The 16124-nt window shown below is 41.4% G+C and overlaps 1 protein-coding gene across 1 annotated transcript in view; it reads left to right on the top strand.

Annotated features, from left to right (window-relative positions):
• The window catches only part of LOC144500017 (protein diaphanous homolog 3-like), a 606420-nt gene that overhangs the window by 13468 nt on the left and 576828 nt on the right, over window positions 1-16124 (top strand). Inside the window, exons 2-3 of the mRNA XM_078222760.1 lie at window positions 4801-4833; window positions 15282-15449. Of these exons, the coding sequence (XP_078078886.1) occupies window positions 4801-4833; window positions 15282-15449 (201 nt within the window). The remainder of the gene's footprint in view (window positions 1-4800; window positions 4834-15281; window positions 15450-16124) is intronic.

Genomic DNA, 16124 nt, shown 5'->3' with positions numbered 1-16124 from the left:
ATAATTCAAGAAATTTTTAATAAATTGTAGATTAATACTTACCCAAAAAAGTCAGGACTTGGTGAATGTACTACGCTTCTTCTTTCCGTTTCAGCCTTGGGTGCAGTTTGACCATTCGTCTTTGTTCTGTCCCATTACTTCAGCCTCTTTTGTGGACAGCAGGCTCTTCAGTTTCAAACTTGCTGCATTGTGAAAGCTGCTGCTTGTGAACTCTTTCTAAGCTACAACCCACAATGTGATCCATGCTATTGCATTCTGATTTTCCTAAATATGGTTAGTCCGTTTCCTAGTTGGCTTAAAGGGCGTGTGTGATCAACCTATAGGTGGTGCATGATCAGTTTCTAATTGGTTTTTGAGGATGATCATCTATTGATGTCATTTCCCATTGTCCCATGTGGGTCCATCCCTCTCATTACAGTTGTTTTTGTAACTTTGTAGTTAATCTCTGTTACTTGGAATGAGTTACTTTGTTTTAAAAGAAAAGGATAGAGTGATAAAGTTGTTTATAATCCTTAATACTAATAAAGAAGATTGCAAAGTGGGTAGTACTTCGAAATTATATAGAATTTGTATAGGAAATCATTGAATCCCGACAGTGCAGAAGGAGGCCATTTGACCCGTCAAGCCTGCACCGACAACAGTCCCACCCAGGCCTACTCCTGTAACCCCTCGTATTTATCCTGCTAATCTCCCTGACACTAAAGGGCAGTTTAGCACGGCCAATCAACCTAACCAGCACATCTCTGGAGTGTGTGAGGAAACCGGAGCACCTGGAGGTAGGGCTGGCACAGTGGTTAGCACTGCTGCCTCACAGCCCCAGGGACCCAGTTAAATTCCCAGCTTGGGTCATTGTCTGTATCTGCACATTCTCCCCGTGTCTGTGTGGGTTTCCTCCCACACTCTAAAGATGTGCGGGTTAGGTTGATTGGCCATGCTAAATTGCCCCGTAGTGTTCCTGGATGCATAGGACGGAGGGATTAGTGGTAAATATGTGGGATTACGAGGATAGGGCCTGGGTGGGATTGTGGTTGGTGCAGACCCAATGGGCTGAATGGCCTCCTTCTGCACTGTAGGGATTCTATGGGAACCCATGCAGATACGGGGAGAGCGTGCAAACTCGACACAGCCAGTCATCCGACATAAATGGAATGGTTTTGATATCCGCTTTTGTTTGAGAAGACAGAATGTGATGTTTGGGTACATGGATTCAAAGAACAATACAGCACAGGAACAGGCCCTTCGGCCCTCCAAGCCCGCGCCGCTCCCTGGTCCAAACTAGACCATTCTTTTGTATCCCTCCATTTCCACTCCGTTCATATGGCTAAATTCATCGGTCCAGATGTTGAAATTGATTGATCGATATCGGCATGTGCTGTGGAACTTCACTAAAACACTTATCAATGTGCTTTTGCTAAGTATCTGACGGTGCTTGACAAAGTCAATTAAAAATACAAAATAGCTTTGTAAATTTTAAAGTTACACAAAATCTATGTAAAATCAGTGCTTGCAATTGATTGATGTGCTAAATATAATACAACATATTCCTAAGTAATGAAAGTTTAAAGAACTAAAGAGTTACAAAAGCTAATCACAGAACTTAATTCTAAACTTATGAAGTCAAAGATGATGATATACTATGAAAGAAGTTGACTTCTTTTAAACATTAGAAGTTAAACTGCACTAATTTAATGCACAAAGCTAATGTTTTAACATCTTTCTTTGCACAATAAGTCTTTTGAATTGAGAGAATGCATCTGATAATTTTAATTGCCTGGGAGATGGATGGTTACACTCCCAATAGTTGTTTAACCTTGACATCTAGCATCACTGGCTATGTTTCTTCTCCCTCGTCAAGTATGAGTGTGATGCTAAGACCAAGCCATGTGATGAGCTAATGTCACTGAATTCAGAATAAAAATAATATTGGGTTGACATACTTAGATTATTTGACTAATGCCCATATCTAAACTACAAACTAACTGTAAATAATTATCAAAATTAAAAAACTTTCCTACACCAGTTTACTCTAAAGCTACAGTCCCAAATCGTTATCAACTTCATAACTAATAATGGATCTGCTTCTGGAGGAAGAAATGGGTCAAGTCGATCAAGCATTACGAGGGGAGCATTTAGGGGATAGCGTTCCCAGAATCATAAGGTTTAGGTTCATTATGGGAATGGGCGAGGAGAAACCCAGAGTAAAAATAATCAGTTGGTGGAGGGGCAACTTAATTTGGGCGAGGATGGATCTAGCTACAGTCCAAATTAAATAAAGTGGCTAAAAAGAAAGATGTATCACAATAATAAATACAGGGTACCTGAAAAAGTTTCTTTATGACACGTTCACCACAAAAATCGCAGCCAAACAATGAGACCTCCCACACTAATGGTCGATGAGGATCAAAATAGTGTGGATTTTGATGTGTTTGGCTTTGCACATTTGAAGGATGAAGGATACTTGACCTGTATCTCCAAACAATTTTGCGTTCCGTTAGTTTTAAATAATTTATATTTGATTGGGTAAACTTCTGGAATCAGGTAGTTTTGGGTAGCAAAAACAGAATGCTGGAAAATCTCAGCAGGTCTGACAGCATCTGTGGAGAGAGAACAGAGCTAATGTTTCCAGTCTGGATGACTTTATCGGAGCGGTTTCAGGTAGGGTTAATTTAAGGCCTCTGCGCTAACAAGGAAGCTGTGATTAGATTTCAGACACTGTCTGACTCCATGGTTAAAAAGCTTCAGAATGCAGACCACTGATTTCATGATTAACTAGAGTTTGGATTCAGGGGGGGGGGGGGGGGGGGGAACGGAGACAGCCGTTTCCTTTGTTTTGTAGTCTGCACCCCAAAAAATAGTTAGAAACACATAGAAACCCTACAGTGCAGAAGGAGGCCATTCGGCCCATCGAGTCTGCACCGACCACAATCCCACCCAGGCCCTACCCCCACATATTTTACCCGCTAATCCCTCTAACCTACGCATCCCAGGACTCTAAGGGACAATTTTTAACCTGGCCAATCAACCTAACCCGCACATCTTAGGAGTTAGGGCAGTTGAAGACTGGGAGAGGGAGAGAATGCATCTCTCAAGGTGTGCTCATAGTAATGGAGTAAAGGTTTCAGATAGCTGTGGCTAGAGATCTATAGATAAACTAGTTAGCAACTAGTGGAAGGACCAAAGACCCAGAGAGCTCTCACATAGAAGATTTTAGGGAAAATCTGAAACTCCGTGAGTAGAGAAGAAAGGCAAAGCAGAGGTCTGTTCAGAAAACCAGGAAAAGTTGGGATAGATCGATTGGTGAGAATTACAAGGAAAAGGTTTTCTAAAAGTAACTAGTAATTCTTCTTATTTTTAGATGGGTACTTCCCCATATAAAAATTGGTGATAATCCACCATAGGCCTTGGTCAAAAGTTTAGGGGGGGGGGGGGAAAAGGCTTGTTACTAGAGGTGTTGTGCATATATTGTACAAGGAATACAACATGATCTATCAATATCAAATATTCCTATTTTTACCATTTCAGACTGGCAATTCCAACTTTCAAAGACACATTAGCCGGAATTTTACCAGCACACCCGCCCCGATTTTGGGGGTGGGCAAGGCTCAGAACAGCATTCTCCATTGGTCTTAGGTGGGATCATATGAACCTCGGGCGGACGTGCTGGTAAAATTCCACCCATTATGTGCTTGAGCAACGTCTTAGGATGTTACACGCCTTAATTGGCATTTGGTTAGTTGAATTACCCAAAATAAAAGTTTTCCTTTAAGGCAGTTTAAATTTGAAGTTAAAATTCCATTTCCAATCCCACTTAGAAGCTCCATGCCTTTCCAACGTGAACAGTAACTGCCTGTGATGCCAAGTCCTGACAGGTCTGGCCGCCTTGTCTACTTCCTAGCTTTGGAGTATTAATTGTCTAAAATTTAAACACTGCACAAGAAGTCTTGGAACAGTTGTTAAATGTGCACCAGTTTCATAAAAGAAAAGGAGAATTTAAAAAAAGCCTTACACAGTGTTAGGATCCCAGTTGATGTTACAACTGGACAGAAGGATCCCAGAAAAGAATCTTGGCTCAAAAGATCGTAAGTTTTTTTTGTTTTATCAAACATGCAGGAATCTTAGTTACAGGACTACTAATTAATTTTTAAAAGGAAAAAATTATTAAACATTTTTTGAAAATGGATTATAATGCAATACTCCTCTACTGCTTTAGCTTAACATAGAGGTTTAAGGTTAATACGAATGACAAAATACATTTGAAGCTACAATCGTCATCACCACATACAATGTCAATGTTTGCAGATTTCTCCTCCGAATCCCCCCCCCATTCAGATTGTGGTCAGATGAAGGTGTCTAAACTCCACTCCCAGAAATATGGCTTAAAATCTTCTCTCAGACAATACACTCACTTAGCAATCCATTTAAAAAAAATCAGGTTCTGGTTTATTCAAAGACCTGGTTGACCAAAGCTTCCGCTCCACCTTTAGCATTGAGCCCGTGCCAGGATTTAGAAGCAACTTTGTCCCTTCCACAGAAATTACACTATTCAACCGCCACTTAGATCTCAGTCACTATTTTACAAATTTGCTATGAATCCGCAAACATTTTATTTATTGCTGCAGTGACTTATGAACCTCTTAACTGAACCTTTTTTTAAAAAATGAGCAGGTTAAAAACAAGAATACTGTTCAAAAGTTAATTATATTCCATCATATTCTCTGTATTTCTTGAGTGAGCGACCGTTTGTGCATGTCTATTATTCTGTGGATAAATATGTCATCATTTGTTTTCTCTTTTCTGCAGAACTTGAACATCAAAACCTTGACGGATGATATGGTATGGCTTTGTTTTGTATTTCATGAACAGCCTTGTGTTTTACTGTTTTTACTGAGTTGCAATTTGATTCTGCAACTCAATTTGAATTTCCGCTAATGTTGGATTAATGTTTATGTTTCTGCATGTATTTAAATTAATAAATTGGTTTGGAATATTTAAGTACTTCCTGTAAATATTTTATTTTGGGCACTAATTTAAGATTCATGGTTCAGTGTCAGTCCTGCAGATGGCAGCAATGTCAAGCTTGGGCCCTGCATTGGCAATGTGTGGTGATTCATATCTGGTAATTAATATACAACACTAACCAATAAGATTTGCAAACCAAGTTTACCGTTGGAGTGAATTGCTTACAAATGATATTGTTCATACTGGGACATTCTCTGCCCCTTGCATCAGTGGGTAGACACTGACTTTGGATCATGTGTGGTTCAACAGCTGATGATACATTTGACAATCCATGATTTCCCCTCATTCTTATGTTATACAAGAACAAACAATCAATGTGTCAGGACCATATACTTTTTGATTTCACAAAATGTATGCTATTCCACTCAGTTTGTTTATTCAGCAGTGAGGATTTTTATGCTGTACTGACGAGTTCGGAACTGTGACCAGTTGAACTGATAAAAAGATCAATACAACAGAGAGGACAGTGCAAGATCTTTTATTGCAGGTCTTGATGTGTTGCTGAGATTTTGGATCTATATTCAATGCATTTCTTTGAAGCCCTGATAAATGTTTGAGTCCCAGAGAAGGCACGTCTGCTTCACTTATCCCTGCCACCTGAAGCAGCTTTGGGACTGGTTGGACTGCACTAAAAATGGTAATTTCAAAGTTCATCAGAGACATTGAATAAAATGAATAACTTTGAACTCTTCCAGAATATTCAGCAGGCACTCTTAATTATAAGACAAACCCTGTTCTTGACAGTAGCTCAAAGTTGGTATAAACCAAGAAAAGGATTACTTAGTTGACATCATTAGGTCACTGCTCAATTAAGCGGTTAGGTCAGATGAGGCCATCCATTCAAGGCTCAAGTGTCAAAATAAAATAAAGTTATCAAAGAACCGCAAGTGTTATACATAAGTAATAATCTCCGATTCCTGAACAGTGAGAGTCAGTGCCACCATGATAAATTTTGTTTTAAACTATTCCTATCTTGCTGGCTTCTTTTGAAAGTAGTATAATCTAGTTAGCAACCAGGCTCCCTGGAGTCTTGCAATAACTTATGAGGGAACCCCAACTGAATTCCACTTGGGTCTGTTCAGCTTTTTGTGGCACATTAATCAGTGTTGTAAACTTAATTTTAATTTAAAATGCAATGACTGTTTTTATTCAATAGAACAACCCATAAAACAAAAGTGAACTAGAAATTACAATCAAACATTAATTGAATCAATTTTGTAACGAAATAGAAATAACTTCATAAAGACAGTAACAAAATATACAACAAATCTTTCTCTTGTATTTGAAAATTGCTTCAATATTAATTCCAAAGCACAAGCCAAAAATATTAAAATAAATTAGATTCAGTATAAAATCTCGTTTGACACTTGTTGCTGTCCATGTCCACCTGATTTGTCAGGGTCTGCCTGCCTGTCGAGCCTTGCAACAATCCAGAAAAAACGTTGTCATGCCCAGCAAAGATGTGGAGATGCCGACATTGGACTTTGCCCAGTAAAGGCATGTTATATTCATTACTTTTAAAAATAAACTGTACTTGGTGTGGAATCTTCGGGAACTGACTTTTCGTTTCAAAATGAACAATGAAAGACTGAAATCGGTTGACGAGGATAACTGACACCTGGTTGGTGGATTCAAAAGCTACCACGCCATCTTTCAAAGACAAAAGAGCACATTTGAGACCAGAGATGTCACTACCCATCTCTGAAAACCATCCAAAAAAGGTGTTGCACTCTGTGCTCTCTTTCAAATTGAGGGGTCACATTTGCTACCTTCCAATCCATTGGCCCTATTTCTGAATCTATAGCATTTTGAAAGGTGAATATTAATGCACCCACTGCCTCCACAGCCACTTCTTTCAATGCTCTGGGATGAGATAATCAGATTCCGGTATTTATGAACTTTCAGCCCCATTTTAAAATGTTCCCAATCCTCAGGCGTACTACTTTTTTGACAACTTCATATGCCTCTTTGTGATTTGATAGAAATCAAACCTTTGTTAGTCATGGTTGATCATTTTTCCTACTGGCTTTTGTACCTTAAAGAAGTGTAAATTTGTCACAAATCATGAATTAATTGTTTCACTGCTAACCATTGCCTGCCTGCCGTCATAACCTTTAATGTAATTCCTCAATTTACCTCTGCCAACTTGTCCCTCATATCTTCATAGTTTCCTTTGTTTAGATTGAATACTCAAGCTTCAGATTGAACTGCAACACTTCCAAACTGTGTAAAATTCCATCTTATTATGGCCCCATTTCCCCAAAAGTTCCTTTGCAATGAACCCTTTCCAACTGCACAACACTAAATCTAAAATAGCCAGTTAGTTCCTCAACATACTGTTTTAGAAAACCATTGTGTGTACATTCCAGGAATTCATCCTCATCATTAGTGCTAAGTAGGTTCCCCAGTCTAAGTCCCCATGATTGCTGTGTGCACCTTTAATTTCCTGATTTATATGTCCGCAACTCAGACTCCAGCTTTGCAACTTAACAACACCCAAGTTGCCTAAGCAGCAGACATTTTCTGCATAGATCATTATGATGGTCATTTTGCATGAGGAAAGTTGTGAGGAGGCTTGAGGGAAGCATAAACAACAGCACGGACTGTTTGGGCCTAGTAGTCTGTTTTTGCTCAGTATATCTTACGTAAACTTGTGTAAGCAGCAACACTCGACAGCGTGGAAAATTGCCCAGATACGTCCTATCCCAAAAAAACAAATGTCCAAATCTAATCTAATTGTTACCCCATTTCAATCATCAACAAGGTGATGGAAGGTGGCATTAAATAGGACTGACTGAGGGATAACCTCTTCGCGGATGCTCAGTTTAGGATCCGCCAGAACTGCTTGACTCAAGACCTCTTCCCAGTCTTGGTCTAAACAGGGATCAAGGAGCTAGTTTCTACAGGTGAGGCAAGAGTGATTGCTCTTGACTTCACACTTAATTGCAGTGAGCTCCATTTTCCATGCTTCTGCCATTTTACCATCCTCACAGTAATCCTGAAGCCAATAATTATCTTTTTTTTGTTACCTTCTACTTTGACCTGAATTTTTACAGGGACAGTAGTGTCTTCAGCTAAGCCAAAATGGTGTAGATTCCCTGATTCCAGAAGCCCCACCTCTGAACTTAGCACCTACCATTTTCATGATGGTGGGGTGGTAGAGGAACATGATGTTGGGGAGAGGAAACGAGTGGGTGGGAGGGTTGTAGTTTGCACATTGCTGGCTCAGGAAGGCAGCTAAAGTGCTGCTGCCTTCAAAAGGACCCTATTTTCATTGGTGATATGTTCAAAACATGACTTGTGTTAGGGTACGGATCCAAAACCCCAAGGAATATTCTGAAGTTAAGATTACACCCCAACTATTTCCTATTTTGGCATTAATGTGAGGATATGGTTTTTCACTCCAGGTGTGATTCTATTGACACACTCGGAAGCTTTTAGCAAAGCAAATTTAATTTGACAATATAGTTTAAGAATAACAAAGGAATCAATTTAACATTTGAACAATTCAAGAAATAATTCTTAACTACTAACCTATCTCTTTTGGCTCCAATGCAAGCAATATTCCTCTTCAAAATCAGTTAGCAAAACCCTGGCTCATGCTTGAACCTGTTAACAGTCTGAGAGCTTTCTGAATACTTCTGGAGAGAGAGAGACACCTGTCTTCAGACAGCCCCAAAAAGCAATCTCCAGAGAGAGTAATAGAAAGACACCTCTTGCTTCCTTCAGAATCAGGAAGTAACTGATTGTTTAAACACTGTCTCTCCTGCAAGCTTGGCTCCAACCAATGACTGTCCCTGTCAATCAACCTAATCAAAAGCCTATTCTGAAACCCGAAGGGAAACCCACATGAACACAAATGCATTAACTCTGTTTAGACAAACACACCATTAGCTAAAATCACCATTATCCTGCATTATCTCAACATTTGAGCTGCCTGTTGCTCAGACAAATAGGCACCTTGTAAAACAGCTGAATGTTAAACATACCTTTTACAAAAAACATGATATAAATAGATTTTTTAAAGGCACAGCATAATCACACTTGTCTGCTTTACACTTTAAGAGAAGTTTTAAACTTACTGGAGTTATTTGGAGAACCAGGATACTCTTTGGAGGTGCCTTTTGGGAGAGGTTAGGTATGATCTGGGATTGTTAAAGTAGTCATGATGTGGAGATGCCAGCGTTGGACTTGGGTAAACACAGTAAGAAGTCTAACAACACCAGGTTAAAGTCCAACAGGTTTATTTGGTAGCAAATGCCACTAGCTTTCGGAGCATGCTGCTCCTTCGTCAGGTGGAGTGGGAGATGTGCTCACAAACAGGGCATACAGAGACACAAACTCAATTTACAGAATAATGATTGGACTGCTAATCAATGCTAATACAGCTAATCAAGTCTTAAAGGTAATGAAAATGTGAGTGGAGAGAGCATTAAGCACAGGTTAAAGAGATGTGTATTGTCTCCAGACAGGACAGCTAATGGGATTTTGCAAGTCCAGGCAAGTTGTGGGGGTTACAGATAGTGTGACGTGAACCCAAGATCCCGGTTGAGGCCGTCCTTGTGTGCGGAACTTGGCTATCAGTTTCTGCTCAGCGACTCTGCGGTGTCGTGTGTTGTGAAGGCCGCCTTGGAGAACACTTACCCGAAGATCAGAGGCTGAATGCCCGTGACCGCTGAAGTGCTCCCCAACAGGAAGAGAACACGCTTGCCTGGTGATTGTTGAGCGGTGTTCATTCATCCATTGTCACAGCGCCTGCATGGTTTCCCCAATGTACCATGCCTCGGGACATCCTTTCCTGCAGCGTATCAGGTAGACAACGTTGGCCGAGTTGCAAGAGTATGTACCGTGTACCTGGTGGATGGTGTTCTCACGTGAGATGATGGCATCTGTGTCGATGATCCGGCACGTTTTGCAGAGGTTGCTGTGGCAGGGCTGTGTGGTGTTGTGGTCAATGTTCTCCTGAAGGCTGGGTAATTTGCTGCGGACAATGGTCTGTTTGAGGTTGTGCGGCTGTTTGAAGGCAAGATGTGGGGATGGCCTTGGCGAGATGTTGGTCTTCATCGATGACATGTTGAAGGCTCCGGAAGAGATGTCGTAGCTTCTCCGCTCCGGGGAAGTACTGGACGACGAAGGGTACTCTGTCCACTGTGTCCCGTGTTTGTCTTCTGAGGAGGTCGGTGCGGTGAGTTGTAAAATTGCATCTGGAAACTGGCAGCTGTCGGCGTTGTCCACAGTAGAAAACAGTACCACTACAGGGAAGTCTATTGTCAACTTGTCAGACGACACACTTCAACCAGATGAAATCGAAGTTCTCAGCCGAGGGCTCAATTTTTGCCCCACCACCAAAATAGACCCCATCAGTCTCGCAGCAGACACAGAGGAATTCATCAGACGAATGAGGCTGCGGGAGTTCTTCCACAAACCCCAAGAGGGCAACAGTGAACACAATGAGACAGCCAATGAACCGGAACAGCCAACAGAGAGATCCGCAGTGCATCCGAAGAGGAAAGAGTTGAATTGGACTCCTCCGGAAGGCTGCTGCCCTCGACTTGACATGTATGCCCAAGCCAACAGTAGGTGCGTCAACACCAAATGCATCAGCCACACTCACAAGACTGCCCTGAACATCACCCAAGCAGAACGCAACGCCATCCACGCTCTCAAGACCAACCGCAACATTGTCATCAAACCAGCAGACAAAGGGGGGGCCATCGTCATACTGAACAGAACGGATTACTGTAAAGAGGTGTACCGACAACTGAACAACGAGGAACACTACAGACAGTTACCCGCAGATCCGACCAAAGAACACGCCCGTCAACTCAACACTCTGATCAAGACCTTTGATCCGGACCTTCAGAACACCCTCCGTGCTCTCATCCCACGTACTCCCCGCGTTGGAGATCTCTACTGCCTCCCGAAGATACACAAGGCAAACACACCCGGCCGTGCCATCGTATCGGGCAATGGGACCCTGTGCGAGAAACTCTCCGGCTATGTCGAGGGCATCCTGAAACCCATTGTGCAAAGAACCCCCAGCTTTTGTCGCGACACTACGGACTTCCTACAGAAACTCGGCACACATGGAGCAGTTGAACCAGGAGCACTCCTCATCACAATGGATGTCTCGGCACTCTACATCAGCATCCCCCACGATGATGGCATTGCTGCAACGGCCTCAGTACTCAACACTGACAACTGCCAGTTTCCAGATGCAATTTTACAACTCATCCGCTTCATCCTGGACCACAAAGTTCACCTTCAACAACCAGTTCTTCATCCAGACACTGAACAGCCATGGGGACCAAATTCGCACCTCAATATGCCAACACCTTCATGCACCGGTTTGAACAAGACTTCTTCACTGCACAGGACCTTCAACCGATGCTATACACTAGATACATCGATGACATTTTCTTCCTTTGGACTCATGGTGAACAATCACTGAAACAACTATATGATGACATCAACAGGTTCCATCCCGCCATCAGACTCACCATGGACTACTCTCTGGAATCGGTTGCATTCTTGGACACACGCATCTCCATTAAGGATGGTCACCTCAGCACTTCACTGTACCGCAAGCCCACGGATAACCTCACGATGCTCCACTTCTCCAGCTTCCACCCTAAACACGTTAAAGAAGCCATCCCTACGGACAAGCCCTCCGTATACACAGGATCTGCTTGGATGTGGAGGATCGCAACAGACACCTCCAGACGCTGAAAGATGCCCTCATAAGAACAGGATATGGCGCTCGACTCATCGATCGACAGTTCCGACGCGCCACAACGAAAAACCGCACTGACCTCCTCAGAAGACAAACACGGGACACGGTGGACAGAGTACCCTTCGTCGTCCAGTACTTCCCCGGAGGAGCTGTGACATCTCCAGAGCCTTCAACATGTCATCGATGAAGACCAACATCTTGCCAAGGCCATCCCCACACCCCCACTTCTTGCCTTCAAACAGCCGCACAACCTCAAACAGACCATTGTCCGCAGCAAACTACCCAGCCTTCAGGAGAACAGTGACCATGACACCACACAACCCTGCCACAGCAACCTCTGCAAAACGTGCCGGATCATCGACACGGATGCCATCATCTCACGTGAGAACACCATCCACCAGGTACACGGTACATGCTCTTGCAACTCGGCCAACGTTGTCTACCTGATACGCTGCAGGAAAGGATGTCCCGAGGCATGGTACATTGGGGAAACCATGCAGGCGCTGCGACAATGGATGAATGAACACCGCTCAACAATCACCAGGCAAGCGTGTTCTCTTCCTGTTGGGGAGCACTTCAGCGGTCACGGGCATTCAGCCTCTGATCTTCGGGTAAGTGTTCTCCAAGGCGGCCTTCACAACACACGACACCGCAGAGTCGCTGAGCAGAAACTGATAGCCAAGTTCCGCACACAAGGACGGCCTCAACCGGGATCTTGGGTTCACGTCACACTATCTGTAACCCCCCACAACTTGCCTGGACTTGCAAAATCCCATTAGCTGTCCTGTCTGGAGACAATACACATCTCTTTAATCTGTGCTTAATGCTCTCTCCACTCACATTGTCTGTACCTTTAAGACTTGATTAGCTGTATTAGCATTGATTAGCTTGATTAGCATTCCAATCATTATTCTGTAAATTGAGTTTGTGTCTCTGTATGCCCTGTTTGTGAGCACATCTCCCACTCCACCTGACGAAGGAGCAGCGCTCCGAAAGCTAGTGGCATTTGCTACCAAATGAACCTGTTGGACTTTAACCTGGTGTTGTGAGACTTCTTACATTGTTAAAGTAGATATGATGTGCATAAACAATTGATAAAATCCTTGCAAGTAACAAATTATCAAGTCAATTAAATATCCTGCACTTTTTTTAAAAAGTCTTCAGTTTAAAAAAGCAATCTGTGCTTGCTGTTCCACTCTTTGACAAAAGCCTCAGATTTATCTTGTGCAATCTCCATGGCAACGCCTCAATCAATCAACACTCTCTTCTCTTCTAATGTAAATTGTTGTTCCCTTTACAATTGGTATTCTTGCAAATTTGCCCTGATGAGTACTCAAGTTCAATATGAAAAGACTATTAATCAAATTAGTCAGACACGATTTGCCATTTCATGATGGCTCCCTTTGATTAATCCATCCCTTTGTCCCTGATGGTTTCCACTAACTTCTTCATCAGTGATAATAAGCTGGTTTATCCCCCTCACCTTTTTCATTAGTGGGGCAACTTTAAAGTCCTCTGACATTAAGAGGCATTTGCATTAAAATCAGTGAAGAGCTAGTTGAATGTTACGTTGGGCACATCTTTTGTGGATTGACAAATCAACATGGACTGAGTTGCCTTAATACTCTCATTTTTTTACTTTTCAAAATCAATTTTGATTGGTACTATTTCCAGGGCGACTTTGGCACCAAAACAGAGAGAACTATTTTGTCGTCTTCTTGGAAAGAAGTATCTTAGTGCATACTTGGTTTATTTCAGCCTTCCACTATACAAAAAAGTATCTTGCATTTGATCGTACTTGTTTCTTCATGCTTAAATTGGCTGCCAGTGTAATTCTTAGCACAGTCAAGATTGCTTAGCAATCGCATTTAAAGTTGGACATTCTGTTTTGAGTTTTGCAAGCACGGGCATTTTTGGGTACAGCCGAAGATTTGAATTTATGTCCAAAAGTGTTATTTTCATGAATAAACGCATCCTTAAAGCATGTTCAGGACCCTTTTTTTTTCGAGTTCAGACCTGCAGCACACCTATGTATATTTTCTTGACTTGGAAATTGAACCTTGTCATTTTGACAAATGTATTTTATACATTTGGACCCAATCCTGATCCTTTAATGGACCTTTAGTATCTTTTGGTCTTGTGGCAAAAATATGCGAACTGCGAATTGCAGACTCACAATTTTCAGTAGTTTAGTGTAATCGCAGGGCTCCGAAAACCTAATGGCCCACTCTGTAATGCAAGTACAGATAGCCTATTAAGACCCATCTATTGAAGCTACCGAATTACGTGACTAAATTCTTAACTAAATTTAATGAACACAACTGTCAAAATAAAATTGCGGCTAAAACTGAAACAAACATCAAAGCAAAAATAATTATTGCTGGATTTAATCTCATCAGTTTTTGCCCAATCCCAAATGTTTGGGAATGGTAAATGTGCTTTTTCTTTTTGCTCCATGCTTACAAATCATGATGCTCTCAAGTTTTGAATTTACTGTACAAAAAGAGTAGTTTTTAAAAAATTAATTCCTGCGACATGAGCCTCATTGGCTGGCCAGCGTTTATTGCCAATCCCTTGCCCTTGAGAAGGTGGTGGTGAGCCGCCGCCTTGAATTGCTGCAGTCCATGTTCTGTGGGTTAACCCACAATGCTGTTAGGGAGGGAATTCCAGGATTTTGACCCAGCGACTGAAGGAATGGCGATATATTTCCAAGTCAGGACAGTGAGTGGCTTGGAAGGGAACTTGCAGGTGGTGGTGTTCTCATTTATTTGCCGACCTTGTCCTTCTAGATGGAAGTGGTTGTGGGTTTGGAAGATGCTGTCTAAGGATCTTTGGTGAATTGCTGTAGTGCATCTTGTAGGTAGTGCACACTGCTGCTACTGAACGATGGTGGTGGAGAGAGTGGATGTACAGGCATATATATTTCTGTGATGTTATATTCCATAATAGTTTTGCTGCAAGATGTTGTATTTTTATATCTGAGATTGCTTTTGATACAAACCAGTATTTATTTGACAATCTTGCTCCGGCGAGTTAGCTTTGCCATGTGGTGTGCAAAGGAATAATATGACATGAGTTTCTTCACACGGTGTATTACTTAATGAGTTTTTTTAATTTTAGGTGGACTATTTGGTCAGGAACTAAATGGGATTCAGGAGCATAGTGAAAATTAGTGGCAAATAAATATTTTGTAATTGAATTGCCAAAACATTTTATTTCTGGTATAAGGGACACTGTCATAATTTGATTGTGCCAGTAGTGCTGAAGTTGTTTGAGGCCTTCATTAATCTTGAGCCATGAGGTATATTTGTAACCTCCCTGGATGATGCACAACAAGTACACCAGTTATTGTGAAACATGTTTCCATTGTAATATTTCTAAGTCACTCTGATAAGACAGTAGAAATATTGGAGGAATCGTATTTTTTAAACTTATTGTTGATTTGTGTATGTTTTTAATCTAAAGTTTTGTTTCTAATTACTAGAATGTACAAATTGACCTGGTTGTAAATTTTTTTAACTTTTTGCAGCTGGACAGGTTTGCCAGCATCCGAGTTACAGGCAGCAGACGGGGCAGACCAAATCTTAAGCAGGCACAATTTTCCAGTCGTGACTGGCCTACACAATTGCCAGAAGATAAAGGTTCCTCAAAGCAGTTGCCAGAGCAGGAAGTTATTTTACTCTTTGAAAAGATGATGGTAAGTTTTTTTTCGTAACCTTGTGGGCTGTTACTTGCATAGAATGTTTTGTTTACTTCCTTCGAACCAAAGTTACGGTTCTACTAGATGTGCAACAACGTTTTGATGATACATTGAATGATATCTCCTGTTTTAAGTGCTTTCTGACATCTTTCCTTTTCAACACAGAAAACAAAATGATAAATTTACTTAAACAACATGGCCTTTCATTTCAATTTAACACGATTTTTGTGCTTATGACATACATCTGCAGTTTATTGTGTATATGTGCATTGCACTGAATTGGGAACAGTGTTTGTGATTCCAAGCTCTGCACCTGCATTAAAAACCGTGTCCAAACTATTTACTGTGATAACGCTACATAAAAACTAATTCTGTGAATGTTATGCATCACTTTATAGATGCTTCATTTTCACTAGAACTATTTGAAGTTTTGTTTAACATTAACTGTGAACTTGTATGTTACTGTGATATGAGTGCTCTGTTAAAATTTAGCCGAATCGAGTCTAAGCAACATTATTCTTCAACTCCCCTGGTCACTAAAAGGAAAACTATTAATTTGGAGTTAATCTAATGTACTTGGATATCTTGAGCAAGGTGAGCATGTAATTGATGTTAATTACATGAACTTGCCTGAATCCACAGTGCATACTATTAGGAAAACTCAAGAGATAA

Source organism: Mustelus asterias, chromosome 10, assembly GCF_964213995.1.
Source record: "Mustelus asterias chromosome 10, sMusAst1.hap1.1, whole genome shotgun sequence".
Lineage (NCBI taxonomy): Eukaryota > Metazoa > Chordata > Chondrichthyes > Carcharhiniformes > Triakidae > Mustelus > Mustelus asterias.
The sequence above is the reverse complement of the archived record's forward strand: the minus strand, read 5'-3'. Positions and strand labels throughout refer to the sequence as shown.